This window comes from Dipodomys spectabilis, unplaced genomic scaffold (genome assembly GCF_019054845.1).
Source record: "Dipodomys spectabilis isolate Male_0828 unplaced genomic scaffold, ASM1905484v1 ptg000054l, whole genome shotgun sequence".
NCBI lineage: Eukaryota > Metazoa > Chordata > Mammalia > Rodentia > Heteromyidae > Dipodomys > Dipodomys spectabilis.
This window is the reverse complement of record NW_024870731.1, coordinates 31,166,241-31,187,989: the sequence shown is the minus strand read 5'-3', so window position 1 is coordinate 31,187,989 and position 21,749 is coordinate 31,166,241. Positions and strand designations below refer to the sequence as shown.

Genomic DNA, 21,749 nt, shown 5'->3' with positions numbered 1-21,749 from the left:
AGTCACTCTGTCAACCTGGCTGAAGACATTAATGTAGGCTGAGTAAAATGAGTACCGAGCACATACATTATGCCTCATTTTCAAATCGGGTTACTAGCAACTATGTTATAGTGAGCTCTTTAGAATTCCTTGGTACCAGGTTTTAATTTTTAAGCTTTATCTTGCCCTTAAATCTGAAACATCATTGTTCAAATAACTGAGAACAAGCTAAATCAACAACATCAAAAAGGTCGGCTTCTGTGATTTCTCAAGGGCTTGTTATTTTGTACTTCCCAATTCTATTTGATGTCTTGACAAAACAAGATGACACAGGGGAGAATACATTAAATTTTGATTTTTTTCATCTAACCTGTTACAGTCCTGGCAGCTTAATTTCTTTCACTTTTTTTTTTTTTCTTCCAGAAGGGGGTGGCTTTTTGTCCAATTACTGTAATTGTCACGCCACTTCACTTTCCCCTGCTTGCCTCGATTTTTTTTTTTTTAACTAGGCATTTTGGAGCACTTTTCTGACCTTTCACATATAGGGAGGTTGTGATTGGATTTTCTCTTCATTAAAAATAAATCAATGAATGGTAAAGTTGTGAAAGAGGCAGCCTATGTTTGCTCATTAGAATCTCATTTGCACCCCTTAGCTTATCTATGATGTTTAAGGTGAAGGTGTTTCAAGTAGGTATGAGAAACTACATAGCCTCAGAATCTTAAGTTGTAATTCGAAGGAAGGAAGGAGGGAAGGAAGAAAGGAAGGAAGGAAGGGAAGAAAGAGAGGGAAGGAAGGAAAAGAAAAATGGTTGTACCCTAACGAAGGCCTTATAAAACTTTGCAACAAATCTAATTTTGGCATAGCTGCATGTTTAAATTCATTTTAGAGGTTCTCCCCACCCTAACAATATGGGAAAAATACTATTTGCACTTTAAGTTCCTGTGATGTTTCTGTGCTGGCTCAAGTTTGAGTAAAGAACTATACATTTCATTCTTAGTTTCAAAAAATAAAAGTGGAAGGGAGGAGGCCAAATATAAACATATCTTCTATCTCATATATTCTACATGTTCTCTTCCCTTATTTTAAATTGTACATGTGTCTTAGATAGGATTGATAGACTTGCTATCTTTCATTAATTTTTTTAAATGGTGCTTCAGTCTAAGAGAACTCACTTAGCCAAGACCACTTCTCTTTCTCTTTAAGAACTAAAGATCTTGAGTTCAAGGCCCAGTACCAGCCAAATAACATACAATGAAAGAACTAAAGATCTGTGGATAGACTCTTTCTTTGAATCTTTCTCGAGTAATTCTCTTCCTCTCCCTATTTGAAGTCCTTGAAAGTGATTCTTCTTGTTGTTATTACACAAGATGTCATGATATATTTGATTTATGTACACTAAATTGTTGTCCATCTTGCCTGTGGAAAAGACAGGTTGAAAAAGGAATGAGGAGACATTTTATCTTGATTTAAGGAATAATGCTTGCCAGGCTGAATAGCCCACTACTTACTGGCTGATTATTTTCAAATATAGTTTCCAGTCTTTAACAGTTGCTCATGGGAGAGTGATTTAATATATGTAAACTTTACATGTTTATGCTCAGGATGCTGATCTTTATTAGAGCTCATACCATCCTGCTGGCTCTTAGTGGAGTAACTGCTTTGCATGTTTGGGACCTGAGAGGGTTCCTAGGGAGGATCCATTGGTACTGTAAACAAATATGAATTTATCCACTTTTAAAAATTTAAAAGATAAAGAAGTGAGAGCCTTGGAAAAGATGGCTTATTAGGGTTGATAACCTGAAATAACTCCTGATTGGCAGGCAAGTCTTGGCCTTACAATTCTTTGTGAAAGAAAGATAGCCTTTCTTGATAGAATGTAATAAACAAAATGATTTTTAAAAATGAAATGCTAATTGCATTTTAAAGAGATCTTTTTTTTTCTAAAATTTTAATAGGTGGTTGTATTGTTACTGAGAGAACAGTTATGCTAATGACTGACTACTTAGGTGATTTTACATTAATATAATAACCATTACTTGCCTTAATGCTTTGTACAGTATTGTAACAAAATAGCTAAGTCTTAAAAAGAGTTACACAAAAAGCAGAATTCCATAATGAAACAGAATTATACTTTTCACATGAATAGCATGCTTTTTTTTTAAGACTGAAATATTATGTCAGGAATGTATTTTCTTTTCTGTATGCTACAGCTACTGCTCATGGTACCTGGTTGGTGTTTTAATGTTTTATTTTTGTAATGCCAGAAGCTCCTTAACTTTTTCCTTTGCTGATACATCTGCTGTATCCATTGGTGTCTTAACTCTGAAACCTGTCTCTACCCCCCCTTCTTTTTTTTTTTTTTCAGGAGACCAATGCTTATATGTTGTCTTCTTGCACATGAGCTAGCTTCTATATGCTCTTACACAGTTTGGCATAGTTCCTTTTTTCTTTTCCTCTTCTTTTGAAACGGTATTTTTCTTTGTTTGGTTTTGTTTTGACATTCTAGAGCCTTCTAATTTAATTTGTTTTGCTCTTGTTCTATGATTAACTAGGTGACACTTAGCTAACCAGATCAGTCCTCATCCAAGCACAGCCTGAAAGTACAGAAGAGAGTTTCTTGGGACATACATGTATTGAATGATCAGAGTTTCAAAGTGGTTTCCAAATCACTTTTGGAAATAATATAATAGAGTAAATTCAGTGAGAGGTTAATGAAAATAAAGCCTTTTGTACAATTATTTTTTCTTCCCAGTTTTATTATTTGCACACCTAGCCATTAACAAGGAAGTGGTCATGTGCCAAAATCTATTCAGGTTTACACTGGGCACTATTTACTTGTAGTTAACTTGAATGTAAACTAAAGGCAGAGAAAAAAATGATAACATGTTTTGTTTTTCAGTATTTATATTGTGCCCATCTTACCTCCCACCCAATTCCTTCAATTGTCTCCTGGATTAGGAAGGAGTATTGTTTCTGGGAATGTGTTTTTTTTTTATTTGTTTGTTTGCTTTTCAGATTTTTTTCCCCCTGTCTTCCCATCCCCTACCTCCCCTCCTCCCCATGGGCGAGAAGCAGGGGAGGGGTTGGAAAAATAGAGACATTATTTTAATAGTCTTCCAGGCTTTCAGATGATGTAGATTCATTTTAGAGAAAAAGCAAACTGGATCAGGCAGAATTCACACAGCACTGTCAGGGCTTCTAAGATAGTCACTGGTACAGCAGGCTTGAGCCACCAGCAGCTGGGGATGGCCCCAGAACAGCTCTATTTCTGCCATTCTCAGGGGTCTCTGTGCACCTGGGATTGACCACACCCAGTTTCTATCAGTCAACAGAATATCAGGCCGTGCCCCCCCCATCACACACACTTTTTTTCAATTCATGATTTCCTCTTGAAACTCCACTAAAGAGTGTTAAATGTATGTGTGTGTGAGAGTGTGTTTAAATTCAGTTTTGTATGCTACCATTCTTTAAATGTCTGCCAGAAGTTTAATTTGAATTTCTGATCCCTGAAGGCAGCTAGACCGAATCATTCTAGTTCTTCATAAATTACCTTCTATGATTCATTGTTAACTCATAAGACCTACTCATTTCTGTATACTCAAACAGTTAACATAGTTACAGTATCAAGGATATTGGAGGGGGGCTTATATTTAAATTATCTTATGTGAGAGAGGGAAATCTAGTATTAGCTAGAACACTCAGGTAAGGCATGAGCCTTGTGGTTATACAAACCATGAGAAATGAATGTTGTGTTATCTCAGGGAACGTAAAGTGGGTAAGCCTGGATTGGGAGGGGGAAGAAAAGAAAGAAAAAAAAGTTTCATTTTCACTAAGTACTCTCAAAGAGGGGCCCATAAATATTAGGTCGCTGTAGTTAAAAACTCACAAGACTGTTTTAAATACTATTGATTTAAACCACTGGCTAGATTTTATGAATCAAAGTGTAATTTCTAAGCTTTGGCCATATTTCTCAATGCTCAAGCGCTCTCTCTTGTGAGCCTTTAGCCGCTTTTGAGACATTCAACACAGGATTAAATGATAGTAGTTACAGTGATCAATAGGTTAAGACTGCTACAATCACTCTTGCCGCTAATGACCTCGGTAGTAATGGCCAATAAAATGTGGGCTGTAATAGCCCCTCTCTGGTCCTGCATGCCCTTTGATTCTCAGTATTAGTAGTGACTAGCTATAGGAGAAAGTTGGACGCTGGGAATTGAGAGTGCATAGATAGGCTATAGTTCTTAACTATTTAAAGGCTTAAACTGTACTGATTTTTTTTCTTTTTTCTTTTCCACCCTACCATAGTTTCTGGTCCATTGGAGTATGTTTGTTAAAGCTTTTCATAACTTCTCTTCCTGACATGTTGGAGCAGAAACTTGGGGGTGGGGGAAGATGCGGGGATGTGCAGTTTTATTGCATTTATAAATTAAGCCCCAGCCCACACTGGAGGCCCATAGCTAAACTGGTGTGAAAATGTGCTTTCAGATAGTAAAAGCCAAGTTCAGGCCATCGAAATATAATGGCCCACTTCTGCTTATTCAGAGACTGATCAGAGGGTTTGGAGGATTACTCAAGCTTCTTGTTCCAGTCCTTCCCTGGGTTGTGCCTGCTGCTGGAAGCATTTTATTACTCATCAGACCTTCCATCATAATGTCCAAAGGGAAAAAGCAGGCCCGAGTCAAGTTCATTCTCTTGTTGGGCGGCATGTCTGTGAACAATGAGCAAGTAACTGGGAGAGGGAGTTATACTCCTATCGGTCTGTGGGGGTTTAAAAAAATATCCATGTATGTCAGTCTCTTCCCTTGAGCCCCGTCGGTTTATTGCTAGGCAAGGGACAGTGGTGTTTCTCATTTAAGAAGATGCATGCTATTTACCAGACTTAAGAAAGCTATCCATATACATAATCTATCATCTACCAATTTCACATGTCTATGTACTATAGGTAACTTTTTAAATCCATTTGGTTGAGGGACAGTTTATGTACTGTAAAATAATCTTTTTAAGCATATATGTATGTAAGTATGGCCAGCCACCTTTATCAAAATAACCAGCATTTCCATCGCCCCCAAAGTTAGCATGTACCTCTATCTCACATAGGATTTCCATAGCTCTTTTACAAATTAGGTCATTTTCAATGCATGCAAGGGGATCACTTCTGTACTGATTTCTATGAACACTCTGTGAAGTTACATGTTCATCCTCAGTTTCAAGTTTGCACCACCCTATTCCTGTGTTTTCCCGTTCATCGCCATCAGAAATTTGGCTGGTGAATATTTATGTTGTACATCATCCAAGAAATGCAGGGGGAAAAGAAGAAACCTTAAACATGGTTCTTTTGTTTGCTTAATCAGAACTCCCTGTATGGTGCTGTGGCAACTCTCAAGGAAAAGTAAACTTCTATTGTGATGGTTTGGCTTCAGCTGCTCAAAAGATAGTGATTGACAAGCCAGTACATATTTAAAAATTCAAAAAGTTTCTTCCGTCTGAAGACAAAGTCGACTAATTGGAATTAATTTGTAGATGGTTAGATGTTTTGATAATGTCTTCTTGGCGTTTGCCCTAGACTGAACGCAAGTTCACTGTTCCAATCATTGGTGATATTTCATGCTGTGAATTATCTTTTTAAAAGGATAATTTATCCATTCATATACATCTGTCCCTTTTTGCATATAAAAAATATTCAGACATGCCCATCTGTTTTAAATTACAGTGTTTCTGCATCCACACTTAAAAGGCCACTGCAGTAGAATGGATTCATAGATGACCTTCCAGAGTTGGGTTAATGAAATTTTTTTCAAACGCTCTACCTAGTGTTTTCTAAACACTAGAAACTTGCCCATCAACACCCATGCCACAACATCCAGTAGAAGAACATCCGCTGTACATGAATCTGACCTTCAGGAACCATTTTTAGTTCATCAAAATTAGTGATGCTGAGAAATCGGGACATCAGTGCATAATGACTGTGAAATTAGGAATGAGAGCTCGCTATGCAAATGACAGGACAAATCATGTGAAAAAGTCAAGATAAACTGCATATTAAGACATTATGTTACATAAAATTAATACTGCAGTTCTCCCTTTTTGCTTACTGTTCCCCTGAAAGATTTTTTTAAAATTCTTTTATCTTCTGATCAGCTATTGTCTGCGGGAATTTTTTTTAAAAGTGGCTCACAGGCAAAGTGCAAAACATGTTATTACCTTTTATTGTAATACATGAGATGACAGTAGATCCTTTTTAACAAAGTATATCCTTTACTGCTTCTAGCTTCTTGCTGTCACTTGTTTGATTAGAAACCAAAAAAAAAGTAAGATGCTTAAATATTACTCTTAGAAGACGGACGGGTTTTGTCTTTTCTTTCATTTTTTTTCTTTTCTTATCTTTTTTTACTGGGGGGGGTTGATTTTTCATGAAATAGTGTTCTTGCATTACGGGGACTGACAAAATGGTTCTCATGTAGTCTGCAAATTAAACACAAGTGCAGTGATTATTTTGAATAGCTAAATTACATTCTAGAAAGCTTGCAGAATTCATAGCATTGTCATTAGGTATCCGCTTGAATACAATTTGTGTAACCTTGGCCAAGACAGCCTGTCATTTTAATGTCAGTGTTTTATCTGAACAAGACATCATCCTTTCAGATACAGTGTGCAGGTTCCCTGCAAAGATGCCCGTGCAGAAATGTGTTAACAGTTGCAAATATGAAATGCTATCAAGTTCATCACGATAGCTGTTTGTCACTGAAATGTCATGGAAAGCAGCTTTTAATGGTATCGAACGTAGTGTGAAAGAATGGAGACATCTGGATGCTAGGTGAATAAGGAAGGTCGAAAGGCATCATAGGAGGGGTCTGTGTTCAAGTTTGGAAGGTGCATCTGAGGTTCCGGTCTCTGCCAGTCTGAGTATTCAGGGATTGCTCTTAAAAATCATTGATCACAGAAAAGTGGGATATGTAAGCTCCAACTGCAAAGTGATTTCTTCTCATTGGCCTTCTTTAAAACAGGATTCAAGTTTGGATTCACATCCTATAGCTCATTTTGATCAAAGTATTGTTCCTAATGAGAAATTGTGATTGTTGTTTGCAGTCCTGATACAATTGATCAAGTCCCCCCCCCCCCCTTGCCAGCATATTATAACTACCCTCTCTGTGCAATTTTCTTTCTTTTCCCTTTTTCTCCTTCCTTCCCTCTCTCTCCCTCCTCCCTCACCCCTCTTTCTTTCTTTCATGTGTATGTGCTTCACACCTGAGAGTAGAAGAATTTGAACTCAGAGCCTGGGCACCACTGTCCCTGAGGTTTTTACTCAAGGCTAGCACTCTTTGACTTGAGCCACAGCTCTAATTTCAGCTTTTTGGTGATGAATTGGAGATAAGAATCTCATAAAGTTTTCTGCCCAGTCTGGCCTCAAACTGTGATCTTCACATCTCTGCTTCCTGAGTTAATGAAATTTGTTTCATTAACTCCTGAGTAATTAAAATTACTGGAGTGAGGGGGTGGGGGGTTAATAACTCAGTGGTAGTGCACTTGCCCAATATGTAAAATCCCTGAATAGTGACTACTCAGAATAGGAATAAACTCCATAGGAGTTGACACAGGATTTGTGGCTGTGTCCCCTTTGGATGCCTATATATGATTATATGAGAAATTGGTCATTTCTTTAAGTGGATGGCTGCCTGCCCTTGAACTTGGGAGGCTGTATGCTACGCTCAAGATCACCTGGCTTCCTTTTCACCCTTGGTTGATTACCTTTCTAGGTTCCCGTGTCAGTGGCTATGATGACACCTCAAGTTATCACTCCCCAGCAAATGCAGCAGATCCTCCAGCAGCAAGTGCTGAGCCCTCAGCAGCTCCAGGTTCTCCTCCAACAGCAGCAGGCCCTCATGCTCCAACAGGTAACGGTTCTCCTCCTCCTGCTCTTCCTCCAGTGCCAGTCCAACCCAAGGCCCCAAACTCCATTCACAATGCCTCACCACCTGGAGCAGGCTGGGTGGGGCAGTGCCCAAACCCAGCCCTGCCTGATCAGCTGCCTTCGCATCCCTGAAGGAGAGAAGTCCTTCCCAGCAGTGTCTAGAGCCCAGGCCTGCACCATACCCCGCGGACTGAGATTAGGGCTGTAATTGGACTTGGTGGAAGGGAAAAGATCTTTTAGGCTTACGTGGCTTTACACTCTTTTATTTGGTAAGCCTGGCGGCTTCGAAATGATGTGAATCAAAGCAAAACAAGGAGCACGTCTGGGGCAGCTTTAAATATGACAGCTCTTGAAGTCCCCATTTCAACTTGGAAGCTCCACAATTTTATTTTTGCCTTTAACATGAAGAAGCACTTTGGTGTCGGTTAGTTTTGAGACACAGAGTTGTTTGTTTGTTCTTCTCGTTTTTGTTTTTTAACTCCCTCTGTAGAGGCTGATGTTGAATTGAACTTCTGGCTTCCCCGGTGGTGTCACGGGGATCTGACATTCTTACTTGACAGACACCTGGACAGCACAGATGAGGCAGAGTGCTACAGGGGAGGAGTTACTGGTACTGGGTGATAAGGACAGGATGCAAAGGAAGCACCCAAAACTGCCAGTGGCCCACATTGACATGACCACCGGTCCATCCTGCCCCACGCCCGCATCTAGAAAGCTAGTGGTGGAGACTCAGCACTCAAAACAAGGGCATGCTGCCTTTGTTGTACAAGCAAAGGTCATTCCTTGTTTTATTTTAATTAGTTTGTGAGAAAAATGGTATGTTTTTCATCAGTTCATTCTTGAGATTAGTTCTCAAACAATAACGCCAAGAATAGTCAGTGTGTGTGGAATTTATTGTTGAGTATCAAACTAAAGGTCAGGCCATTACAGATAAAAGGATGCTATTTTTCAAGTCACAGTTTGTGTATGGCACCGAAAAAGACAGTGGCTTGGCACTGCCCCGCGTTACTTACCGTTTTTCTCTTTCCTTTGTAGCAGCAGCTTCAAGAGTTTTATAAAAAACAACAAGAACAGTTGCAGCTTCAACTTTTACAACAACAACATGTTGGGAAACAGCCGAAAGAGGTACCGACGACCATCCATATTTTACTTTCAAACCACAGATCCCAGAGGACTATCTCGTGGCTATTAAACTGTCATTCATCTTTTAAATGATTGCACAACGGAGCTGACTCTATCGCTTCTCAGCTTTCAGACCGAGAGTTATTGTCCTGTTTGTGTTCAGATTTTTTTTTTTTATTTCCTTGGGTTCCATTTGCTGGCGGCCACATATTTTTACCCTATGGCTGCATGCGGATCTGTGAGAGGAAGACCAGGAGGATTGTGGGTAGAATAACATGGGCTACTTCGGCCAACTGACATAACTGAGGGCTAGCCTGTAGTTAGGAGGAGTGACACGAGATTTTCTGGGACATACTTTTTTTTTTTTCTTTTTGCCAGCTGTGGGCGTTTGGATGAGCAGTGATGTCCTTTTCCATGAGAAGACTAACTCTGAAATAAGAAATAAGAAAGTTAGAGCATGATCAAATATCCCCATCTTTAACTTCCTTTAGAAAGGTGTGCATATCATAATTGCAAAAGGCACACACTCCAGTTAAGGGAGACACTGGCTTGGGATATGCATGATTACTTAGGGGCAAGACGATATGGTCTATGAGTTTCTGTGTGCTTAGTGCTTTGTGGTGTCTGTAAGTTAGTATTTTGGACCACCCTACCCAGGATAGACAGTTGTAGTCCTGGACAGAATATGAGGCCTTCCAGCTCACCGGCTGTACAGTGCATTGTGGGTAAGACTGCATCAGGGAGTTTTACACCTATGCCTTATTACCACATCTTCTCCCCAGTATAGAGTTCTCCAATAATTCAATGTGTCCCCATGTGGTTTTAGAGTGGGCCAGTAGGCTTACATGTTGTCCTAGGGATGGCATATTTTATAATTCTTTGAACGGTGCTTGGTCTCCTTTCACGGCTTCTGCAAGGGCCCTCTGCATTTGGCTACTACTTCCATTCGCAGGGAGGAAAGGAGTCTTCCCGCTCACTCTGCACGTCCCTGTCCTTCGCATGAGTATAAATTCAGACAGCGCTAATTTTACACACAGGAGTGACCCAGACGGTCTCCCTGGACCGGCTCCTCCCTCTACACAAATTGGGTACATTTCCCGTTCTCTGCCAAGTTTTCACCCTAGAGTCCTGTTTAGCAGGCTGCCTGTAAACCCCTGCAGAGTAGGGGCAGTTTTGGGGTGAAAGGGAGGAGGTGTTTTAATGAAAATGCTGACACAACCTTAAGTACAGTGGCGCGCTACCGGGTGCTGCTATAATAAAAAAGGGAACAGATTAAAAAGTGTCTAAAATGTAAATCTAAAGGACTAACAGTAATTAAAATGGAAATGGCACAGGGAGGGAAGGCATGTAATTGTGAGATATCACTGTGCAGAAGGTTCTCAGCTTTGTTTTGCTGGCTGTTTTTCTAATTCAGCAGGGCTTACTCATCAGTGGCAGTTCAATGCGCGTTAATGACTCTGGGATTGCAGGCATCACTTTGGACAAAGAAATGATTATTGTGCGGTCAAAAGAAGTTCAAAGACAAGAAGGGAATTTCAGTTTTTTTCCTTAGAGATCCACATTCAAGAGCATATAAATTAAGCCAAATGTTAAAAACCACAGTCTGAAAGCTGACTTCAAAGTCACAACTCTCTAATTAATGAACTGCGAGCTTCAGTTTGGACAAGTTGTGGTTTGATGCGCCCATAAATCAACATGACAGGCCTGTTTCACAGTCTCAGACAGTGCTTGTCATTGAGACACATCAGATGTAAACAGAGCAGAAAAAAGAAGGGATATGAAGGAGGTGCAATTGATCAACAGAATTGGTAAAAACCCCCTTTTGGAGCACATTATGCATGATCACAGGAAATGGTTACAGCCTCAAGAGGTTTTCCCTTCTGCTGTTGCTTTTTTGAATCCGATTTCTAACAGCCTTCAAAAGGGAGAATAAGAATCGCGGAGTTTCTCCCCTGTGGCTTGCAGGCAATAACCCCCTGTTGTTATTTTGTGCTCCTTTCTTTTCAAAGGCATCAAAATTTAGTTTTTTAAAGATCTTTAACTCTATATTTGAAGACAAACAAAAAAGGGTTGCCACTGTCATTCTTATCAGTTACCAGGGATTGTGTTCTTCCTTTCTCTTGCCACTTCTTATTAACCTCCTATTTGGTCTGTTAGACATAGTTTGGAATGCATGTCTGCACTCTGGGAGCACATGAAAGTTCAGAGGAGCTCCAAGGACCGGTAAAGAAATGGGATGGAGAAAGTTGTTCAGCAGAAGGAGGGATACAAAGTTAACTCTTCCAAATTGCTCTGGTCAGGAAGGCAAGCACCAACAGGCTGGTGCTGGCTGGGGGGTTGGGGAAGGAGGGTGAAAAGGGAAGACTTTGTGCCTGTACCTGGACAGGGTAAGCCACATCTGAGTATCTCCAAGACAAGTAGGCTTGCTGTGGTCCAGCACTGTTCTCTCTCTTAGGTAAATGTAGATGACCCACGAGATGGATGGCCTTAAGTGTCTCCAGAGAGAGGCCCACTTGTGGACTTTTTAGGCTTGGTAATGCCAGTAGATGAGCAAGACTGGCAATGACCAACACTGTTGTAAAGAAAGAAGGTCCTTTCTTTCCTGAGATGGGAAAGTCCAGTCCCCTGAAATTATCCTGCAGGTGATGATCCTTTTGTGTGAAAAGAAAGAGTCACATGGTAGCAGTTTCATGATGTGGCCTGGTGGTTATTTACAATTTTAACAAGGTTTGCACTTGGACGTTGACAGATGGATAAAGTTTATTAATTTAGTGAACCACTGGTCATTAGAGACTCATAATTTCGTATTGTCAAGTATATCTTGCCCTTCTTATTTCTGGGTTACTACTATAGTAAAATGCTAGACCCTCAGCCCAACCAATATGCCTTTGCCACTTTTTTATTTAAAAAAAAAAACATTTATTTATTTATTTATTTATGTTTGGCCCAAAGTTGTCTCGAGATGTTTCCTCGAGAAAGTGGCTCCACATTGGGTCAGACCCAAAATACGCACAACAGGCTTGGCCATTAAACGGACCACTCTTTCATACTGACAAGAGTGGTGTAGAAATGTCGAGTCAAAATTCCCTTTAAATCAAGCTGCAGGGGAAGACAAAAAAAAAAGATGCTATCCTGTGTGGGTGAGGTGGGCTGAGTTGATTGTTTTAAAAGGGCCGTTTGTCCAGGCAGTTATGACAGTTTATGTTAGGTAGTAGGGAGTAGCCAAAGAAAGGAAAACAGACCTTTGACTGCGGCTCTAGGGAGGGGATCTGAAACGCAGGGTTTATCAGGGTATTTTAGCATTTTAACACTGACGACTGACCTGTCAGAGACTGTTCAGAGACCTTTTTTGTATGCATTCAATTGTGAGAAGTAAACAAATGGAATCGTATCCTGTGTTTGGTAACTGGGTGGAGAGCACAGTTTGGCAACCAGTGTTGCTTTTAAATTCTTTCTGTGGACAATGGGCCTTGTATACTTTTATATCCTGGCTTTTCAAACGTGGACAGCTTTCATGAGCCTTTCCTAGGGATGGCTACAGAGACAACAGCAAAGGCATCAGTCATTTTATATAAATACACAATTTTTAAACATTTCATTTACAGTAAGACAGGAAATGCCCTCCCCACCCACCAGCCTACCCCCCCTTATATCCTACTTCCACAAGAACTAATCCCCCCTCTTTTATTGTATCAATGTTTCTTCTCTCTCTCCCCCACCCCCCATTTTTTTTAATGTCCTAAGTTAATATCTGTTGAAAGAGTGAAAAAAATCACTTGGACATGAATATAACTATCATTGGGTTTTACATTAATGTGATAACATGGGAAGGGGTGAAAACAATTGGATCATTTTCTGCATGCTGTTCTTAAAATGAAAACACGGGCTTTTCATTTAAATTTATTTAAATTTTTGTTGTTCCCAGTATAGAATTTGTTTTTTGGAGTGAAACTCAATTAACTCTCTCAGTGGCGTGGTAGTAAGTCTGAAATTGGTTGCTAATATGAGAATGATGGTTTTTTTTTTTCTTTTCTTTTCCTTTTTTTCTTTTCTTTTCTCTTTTTTAAACTGTAAAATAAACTACATGGAGCCTGAGAGGAAGCCCCCGATCTTCTCTTCTTTGAACTTTGCATCAGAAGGTCTTGGTACACGGGCCCTTTTATAGATGTATCAGATCAAGGTCATGTGTTAGGTTAAGTGAATGCACTTGTTTGTGAAGTGTAGTTATTAACTAGAACAGGCAGACTATTAAAGGGTTGGGTAGTCCTTGTAGTTGCCAAATTCTCTCTGACCTTGTGAATAAGATACTCAGAATTAGGAAGAGATCTTGTTGTTTTCTTGAGGATTTTTTTTTAAATTATAATTTTTTTATTCCAGTTTGGGAAGGGTTAATTTTCTTTGCTAATTGTTAGCCATGATGTGGCCAGGACCTCCACCTCAGTATGATTCCTAGTAGATTAAGGATATTAGATAATTTCCTTCTATTTATTGTACTAGTGTACTGTATTATCTTTCTATCACTCAGATAATTACTGAGGAAATCTACATTAATTTTTTTTTTTGGCTGGAGCAAGGCCCAGTATACACAGGAATGATGTATTGATGTTTTACACAACAAAAGTTTCCCCCCTGTCATTGTCCAATCAAGAAAAGATATTTATCATATCCTAAAGCCCCTTCTTTTCAAGAACAAAGCAGACTAGGGACTCAGGACCAGCAAGGAGACCTAGGCATTTCTGAGAGTAAAGCCAAGTTAAGGATCTGCAGCTTAGTGTCGTATCATTCCTATTAAGCCCTCAGAGTCGAGTACGATGTTGTTTGCTAAATTATGAATGTGTGTAATTAAAATCTAGTGGCTGTTTCTATGAAAGATTTACAATGTTATTTCATCGTTTGTCATGGCTAATTAACAATATTAGATGAAGTTTTTCTTCTTCAAAGGTCTGATTTTTTCTCATTTATTTATGTCAGAAGTGATAAACAGAGTAGTTAAAGGCTCCCGCCGATGCAGGCCAGGAAGGAGACACCTTGTGCTTTTAAACACCTCAAAGGTTCAGGGTTCAAATCCCTCCAGATTGGAATGATGCAGTCATCTTTCAAGTGTTGAATAATTACACATTTCAAAGTCTCAAAGTTCATATCTTGACTACCAAACTCAGGCTGTTCCCACCAGAGGGCAAGGTGTCTTAGTGAGTGGAGGACTCCTCTTCCTAGGGGAGCAAGCGGAAGGAAGGTAGCGCACTGCCCTTCAGATGTGGTGTGTTCCCGTCCCTTTTAAAGATGACATTGAGCCCTCCAGGAGATCTCGTGACGTTCTCGGTGTTTGAAGCTGGTGAATTTTGACAGGTCTGCACTGTTACCTTCCTTGGGAAGTGGGCATCTCATGTTTTGTTTTACTTTTTCTCCTTTCCCCGTTTCTTACAGCAACAGCAGGTGGCTACCCAGCAGTTGGCTTTTCAGCAGCAGCTCTTACAGATGCAACAGCTCCAGCAGCAGCACCTCCTGTCTTTGCAGCGTCAAGGCCTCTTAACCATCCAGCCCGGGCAGCCTGCCCTTCCCCTCCAGCCACTTGCTCAAGGTATGCATGGACTACACGGACAGCAAGATGGCCCCGTGGGAGAGGAGAGGGTGACATGTCTCTCTTCGCGTCTTCCAGATTATTATAAATCCAAAGCTGATGGGCTCTTAATGGAAGTTACAGAGCCTGCCAGTGTCAGAAACTAGATTGGGGAGAATCTGAAGGCTCAGCAGGAGGGAGTGTTATCCCTTGTAAATCAGCACGGGTCTGGAGACACTGTGAAATGCTACCTTGGCCTTCCTGAACATCTAATGAAGTCTGGGAACCTCTCAGTGTGATGCCATGGAAGACTTTATCTTCTACTGCTAGTCATTTTAAGGCAAATTTGACGTAGTATACCTTTCGTAAGTCTTACTAGTGCTTTGTGTCAATGCTGATTCTGAGTGTCTAAGGATAAATTCCGGATTATTTTTCTATATATGATTGCAGTCAGTCTCTTTATTTTTTTTTAATGATTTTTTTCTGCCTTTTGCTTTCTTTTTTTAAAAAAATATTTGTTGGTGTTTGAGCAGGTTAGTTACTTATTCATTGCTAGTTCTTCTTCAGAAAGTGGGATTCCTTGAAAAGTGACAGAAGAGCCTAGATTTTATGAATGCCTTTTGAAAACTAGTTACATCTTATGCCAGGGTGGTTGGTTGGACATTGAAGACATAGAAACACGAGAGTTGTGGGGTGTCCTCTTGGCTTCAGCACCTCTGACTTCACGTGTGTGATATGGAAGCAAGTGGATTCGTGAGAACTAGAAAGGAAGGAGAGACAAAGGGAGGGCGAAGGCTTCTAGGAGAAACTAGCCCGCCTGTGTTTTAAAATCTGATTTGCCCTCCAAGTAGTTGGTTCTCAACTACTCAACCCTAGATTGAACATAATGCAGAATAAAAGATGTCTGTGTCTGTTCTGAACACATAGTTTTTTCTTGTCATTCATCTGTCAGCAGTACAGTATAATGATTATGGCCATAGTGTTCGTATTGGGTCTATTAAGTGGCATAACTAAGCCAGAGGTGATGGAGGATGTGTGTAGGTTCTGTGCAAGTATCATGTCATTTTATAGTAGGGATCCTTGGATCTCGGTATGCAAGAGGGCATCCCACAGATACCAAAGACTGACTGATGGTACCACAGGCTAGAGTTGCTTCCTCAAGGCCTGTGTTCTTCCAGTTCTATTACATCTGAACCTGTATGTCATGTGCCTTAAAAACAGGTGACTACCACTTTGGGTGTTTTAGCTTCACTTGCCTGTGAAAAGGTTGGAAATGTGAGGCCTTCTTTGTGTTGCTTAATATGTGGTCATTTGTCTAGTCACTTGGTGTGCTGTGGATTGGGGGGCGGGGGGGGTGCATCTGAGTTTAACTCATCTCTTGAGTCAGCCATACCCAACTTTTGTTCCTTATGGTTGTTTTGTTTGTGTTTATTTGTTTGTTTTGCTCTATTCTTTTTTGGGGGGGAGTGGGTCATGGGGCTTGAACTCTCGGGGCCTGGGTGCCGTCCCTGAGCTTTTGTGTCCAAGGCTAGTGCTCTACCACTGTGAGCCACAGCACCACTTCCATCTTTTCTTTTTTCTTTTGTGAGGCGGAGTCCTCTTCACGTTTCCCAGGCTGCTGTTAAACTCCTAAGCGCAAGTGATCCTCCTCCCTTGGGTACTTGTGAACTGGGATCACAGACATGAGCCACTGTGCCTGACTTGCTATTTCCCCTTTTGCTCTTTCTAGCGTTGTTGTTTTCGTTTTTATTTTGGCTTCTCGTGTTCAGACCAGTGCTTTTCCCTCCTTTGACTTCCCTGTTGCCCTTCGCCACCTTTCTGCCATGATGTCTCAGTTGCTTGGTGCATAGTATCTCTTCTAGTGCTGATCAGATGGAAACTCTGTGAGACTGAGTCTTTACATGGGGAAGAGGAAGGCCACACAGGCCAAGAATACATTTGTGGGCTTGCATGTGTTACAAGGCGTATTAATTACACCCTCTGGTTTATTGTTGGAAACAAGGAAGGCTGCTCTGCCCCACCTTTTGGACTCATGCTTCACCCTCTCTCATCTTTTCCCACCGCTCCTATACTATTAAGTTTTCTCACTAGGGTTCATTGTTATAGTACATCAGTTAAGCTGTCCAAAAGAGGGCAATTGGGCAGTGACAAGACAAGCTCATGTGTAATGTGAAAGAAATGAATGTGGTGATGCATGAAGTGTAATCTCTGCAGTAACATATCAGAGACACCGGTAGGTAATTCACTAGCCATGGCATTGATTGATATGCCTAGCAGTCTGCTCTAACTATTAGCCACTGCAACATTAGGAAGAAGCATATTTAGACTCCTAAGGGGTCTTGTATGTGTTCCTAAGATGGCATAAATGTAAATATTTCTGATACTAGCCTCTTGCAGAAAACAACCATATTGTCAGTTGCTATCACTACTGAATCAAGAGGTTAACTCTGTCTCCCCTACCCCCTCAGCCAAAGTGGCTTGAGAATTCAGTCCTGTTGGACTACAACACAATTCTTTTTTATCAGAGAGATGATGGCTTAAAACTGATGTCATTATGAGGTTTAAATCAACTTTCTGCTTGCTTGAACATGGTCACCTGGGTATGGATGCACAAGGACAGAAAAAGGTTGATCAACTCTGTTTGTCTTTGAGCCAGTGATACCTGGGGTTGTAAAATTGAGTTCCATGAACAGTAATCTGTCAACTGTCCCCACAACATACATTTTTTAAACCTGCGCCTGCATTTTCTTTTATAATGAAAGGGACGAGTTGTCCTGAAACACACACACACACACACACACACACACACACACACACACACACACACACACACACACACACACACACACACACACACACACACACACACACACACACAGAGAGAGAAATGTAGCCAGGCACAGGGGGTTTGTGTTTAAAATGCTGGTAATGCTGGCTTCCTAATACAATCATCAAGATTTTTTTACATACCTGTTTATGGCCTTGCTAAGTTACTTTAAATCTGTATGGACATCTCAAAATGTAGAGAGAGAAAGGGATATTTTGAAGACCTTCCTCACTCTCCCCCCCAGCCCCTAGAGGTTTTATATTATAAAATGAAGGCATAATTTTTGTTGCTGTTTTTCAGATTATTACAGGGTTCTCTTCTCTTTTGCATAATTACCATATCTATTTTCATCCTCTGGTCCTCCCCAGCACCAGTAATTTTATATAGAAATATTCTGTTACTATCATGTCAACCTTTTCAGGTTTAAAAATGTAAACTCTTTAAGTAGAAGAAAATTGCACGCTTGGTTATGTGCTTGTTCATGGATTTGTCTAAGTTGTTACTCTTTCCCCTTGGAAAGAAATGGGTGCTTTCTGGAGATTGGATATTCAGATAATTCAGATGGGTAATTAGCTTCTCTTTTATTAGTCTTAATTCTACCCTTAGATCTTGGCTGTCAAGTAGCAGAGGCCTTTGATGGGTACTGTTCACTAAGCTCACTACTGACCATCATGAGTGAGGAGATGAGGAGAGCAATTTGACTGCCTCTTTGTTAAGGCTGATGAGAATATTCTTGTGTATAACTGCCACTAGAAGGTTGAACAAAGATGTACCACTTTGTCGTGTGCTGAGACGTGTGCGTACCAGCACACCACCAGTGTGTCATCCTGTTGGAATGAGGAGTGACAAGAAGTCACGCTAATGTTTTGGGTGTAACAAGTGGCTACTGTGTTACACGTTTGTCTTGATTTGTACATAAACAGTGTACTTTTGAAGCATCTTCAAAGTGCTGCTTTTGCTCTGAAGGAAGGTGTTAACGTACTTGTTAGAACCACATTTTTTTTCTTTCTCGGGCAACGGACCCACGAATCAATTAGTTGGAGTTGAAAAATTGGAGATTTGTTCTTTTCACGTGTTGACGTGCTAGAAAATAAAAATAGGTGTTGACTTGTGTGCTTTTTCTACCAAGATGCTGTCATCAGCAGACAAGGCTAGGCAGGGTTGTTTCTATTGAGTCAATAGTGGCCTGAGGGTCGGCGTAGTCACAGGTAATTGTCGGTGTGTGGAGCACAGAGGTACGCCTGCTAGCTGCAACACTGCCCACCTGTCACTTGGAAAGGTGATTGAAAATAATAGCCCAGATGCAGCAAAACTGGACATGGGATTGTGTGGTGACCTTTCCTTTTGTTTAATCTGCCTCTGAGGTTTAATTTCAGGGGACAAGTAATAATTGAATATGCCTAATAACTAAATGCTCATTTGGGACAAAATCCATCAAAATATAATTGGCATTTGATTTTTTTTTTTTTTTTATGAAGGGAGAAGAAAACTGAGTTTGCTGCTGGAGGATGCATGTTAAGGGTATTTTACCACTTAATGCATCATTTGGAGGCACCTTTATACTATATATTAATTGCAAATACTTGAGCATAGGAACATTTTTCCTGGAGACGTGAACCCTTAGGAGAGACCAACTGTTTTTGTTAATGCTCCTCTCAGAAAGGCGGGGAAGGTTATTGGTCTACTGTGCAATAATTTACTCCTCTTTGATATGCAAACGATCCACGGTGAATATAAAAAAATCCTATCAGACTCATTTCACAGTTCTTAACCACTGGGATTCTCTGGAGTCCATCGCCTCATTAGACCACTGCTCTCCAATGCTAGCATAATTAAAATCTTTAACAGTTTAGCAAAGTAAAGATGTTTGGCTGATCACGTTGAGATGATTATCTATCCATTGTATTCTAAATGGCAAAAATAAATTAAATTTAGACCTTGGCATTTTTTTTTATTATGTGTTTCAAATGAATATAATGCACACAGCCTTCTTCTTTAATTCAATACCTTTTGGTGTGGTAAGAAACATGCCTGTTTCAGCTGCTGTTCTTATAACCCAGAAAATGGCCCCCTTTTTCTAATAGCTGTGTTACCCTTGATTGAAACAACGAACTACAATCCCGAGACACCAGTTCTAATGTGGAGTCACCTTAGGATGGGTGCCGGGTATAGGAGTTCTTCTCGGTGCTCTTTCAAAGGAAGCTGCTTCTGTTGGTTGGTGGCGTTAGGTGAATTTCAGAGCCTGTGTCTTCTGTGTGCTTGCATGCACTAGGATATGCACTGAAGTTGGATGTAGAAGCCCGGCCTGTGCAGTCATTCTGTGGGGATAAAGACTTAGAACTCTATGACAGTGAGATTAATGGTCCTGATTGTATCTCTTCTTGGGAAAAATACGGGTTGACACTTTCTTCTTAAAACCCCTGTCCATTTGTGACCCCCCCCCCTTAAAAAACAGGAGCACTCTATTACTCTAAGCTTATTTTACGTTTTCATTTTATTCCGTAATGGTTCATTAGCACTGATCTAAGAAATGACAGTAATAATAGTGTTACTTGTATAAAAAAGTTACACAGTTTTCCAGTAGACACATCCATCAATTAAGCATGTGGTACTAGAAGCCAAAATTAATGAGGAAGATAGGTGTGTTAATGAAATAATCATAGTATAATCAATTTGACTGTTAAAAGTTGAGAAGCATTTCAGGAAGGCGATATGAATTCATAATTTATGTCTAAAAGTGATTAATAAAAACTATATTTAATAACAAAGCTATTTGTCATCATTTAAGACTTAAGCACAAAAAATTATTCATTTTGTAGCTCATGTTGTCATAAGGATATAGTCGAACAAATTTATCTCAAGCCCTTCTGGGTGTCTAAAAATATGGTAGTGTCTCTCTACGTTTTTCCTAAAATTGAGAAACCACATTTTGGATGGATGGAGGCAGACTGTTGTTACAAAATACCAGTGTTTGAATCCTTTCTCTGGGTGTCTGTCATGTGGGCTGAGAGCCTTTCAGCTGGGCCGCTCTGTGAGAGAGGTTTATTGCTACTGTATTTGCCTCAGTTGGGAGGGGAAGGGGGAGGAAAAAAAAAAAAAGAAAAACCAACCTACACACACCAAAAAGCCCCCTAACACTAGGCTTTGTTTACTGACTCTTTGATTTAATTACTGTTTGAAGAGGACGGAATTAGCTGTTAATTGATTTAATTATCCAATTTGTTTGTTTCAGGCATGATTCCAACAGAACTGCAGCAGCTCTGGAAAGAAGTGACAAGTGCTCACTCGGCAGAAGAAACCACGGGCAACAATCACAGCAGTTTGGATCTGACCACGACATGCGTCTCTTCCTCTGCACCTTCCAAGACCTCCTTAATCATGAACCCCCATGCCTCTACCAATGGACAGCTCTCGGTCCACACTCCCAAAAGGGAAAGGTAGGAATGAGCCATCGTCCATTTTTACCCAGGGAGGGCCACGTGGCCCATGGCAGATGTGGCCTAGCCCTGCCATATCTCCGTGGTCCTTAATTGAGTTCTCGTGTGACTTGAATGTGCATATAATTATATACACATGAAGGATGTATTCAGTAGGGTTTGGGTGTGAAGCATCTAATTATTTTCACCTTTTAACATGGAATTAGCACTTTTGCAGATGTATTCTCAGTGTAGAAGTACAGGCAGAAGCCTTGGAATTTCTCATTGGAGGGATTGGATTTCAAGACTTCCAGGCCAATTCTTTCTGCCAAGTGCTCTCGCCATACAAGCTGAATTCCTTGGTTCTAAACACCTTCAGGGAACAGTAATATCTGCTGTGGGCAATTTTGAACCATGGTTTGGAAAAGCATAAACTTATGATAGTCTACACTGTCCCTCTTGAATGCAGGAAGCCATCTTTTTCATGGTCTATCCCCAAACCATGTGGCCTTTTTAGGATAGATATGGGGATGGGAGGTGGAAGTGGGGAGGATGGAGGGATGGAAGGGTGTGGTATGTGATCATTCACGTGCACCTACAGCATATTTTCTTGTGATTGAAATATATGAACATCATCCATATTGCTGTATTCCTGTTTGGAGGTTGAGATATGTTCTTAAAGGCCTCAAGATTCAAATGAATGTTAGCTGAAGCTAGGGTTGTTTTAGAGATCCGGAATATATCATGTTAGCATGGAGTTCTAAGAAAATAAAGCTGTTCATTCATATTATATCCTAGCACCTAGAAACATTATTAATACTGCTGTTGAAATGCTTATCCAAAGTGGAATATATAACGCTTCTAAAATTAACAATTTTTTTTCTGTTGACTATTTTAAAAATATTTCATCTATATTTCATATGCAGAGCTTGCAGACG

At 40.3% G+C, this 21,749-nt stretch overlaps 1 protein-coding gene across 6 annotated transcripts in view; it reads left to right on the top strand.

Moving 5' to 3' along the window:
- Window positions 1-21,749, top strand: part of Foxp1 (forkhead box P1) — a 606,957-nt gene that overhangs the window by 498,228 nt on the left and 86,980 nt on the right. For 5 of the 6 annotated variants that reach the window (XM_042679678.1, XM_042679674.1, XM_042679676.1 and 2 more), the window contains 4 exons: window positions 7,735-7,872; window positions 8,925-9,014; window positions 14,436-14,589; window positions 20,628-20,832. In XM_042679678.1, coding sequence (XP_042535612.1) covers window positions 7,735-7,872; window positions 8,925-9,014; window positions 14,436-14,589; window positions 20,628-20,832 — 587 coding nt within the window. The remainder of the gene's footprint in view (window positions 1-7,734; window positions 7,873-8,924; window positions 9,015-14,435; window positions 14,590-20,627; window positions 20,833-21,749) is intronic. The other variant, XM_042679675.1, reaches the window with a different exon arrangement.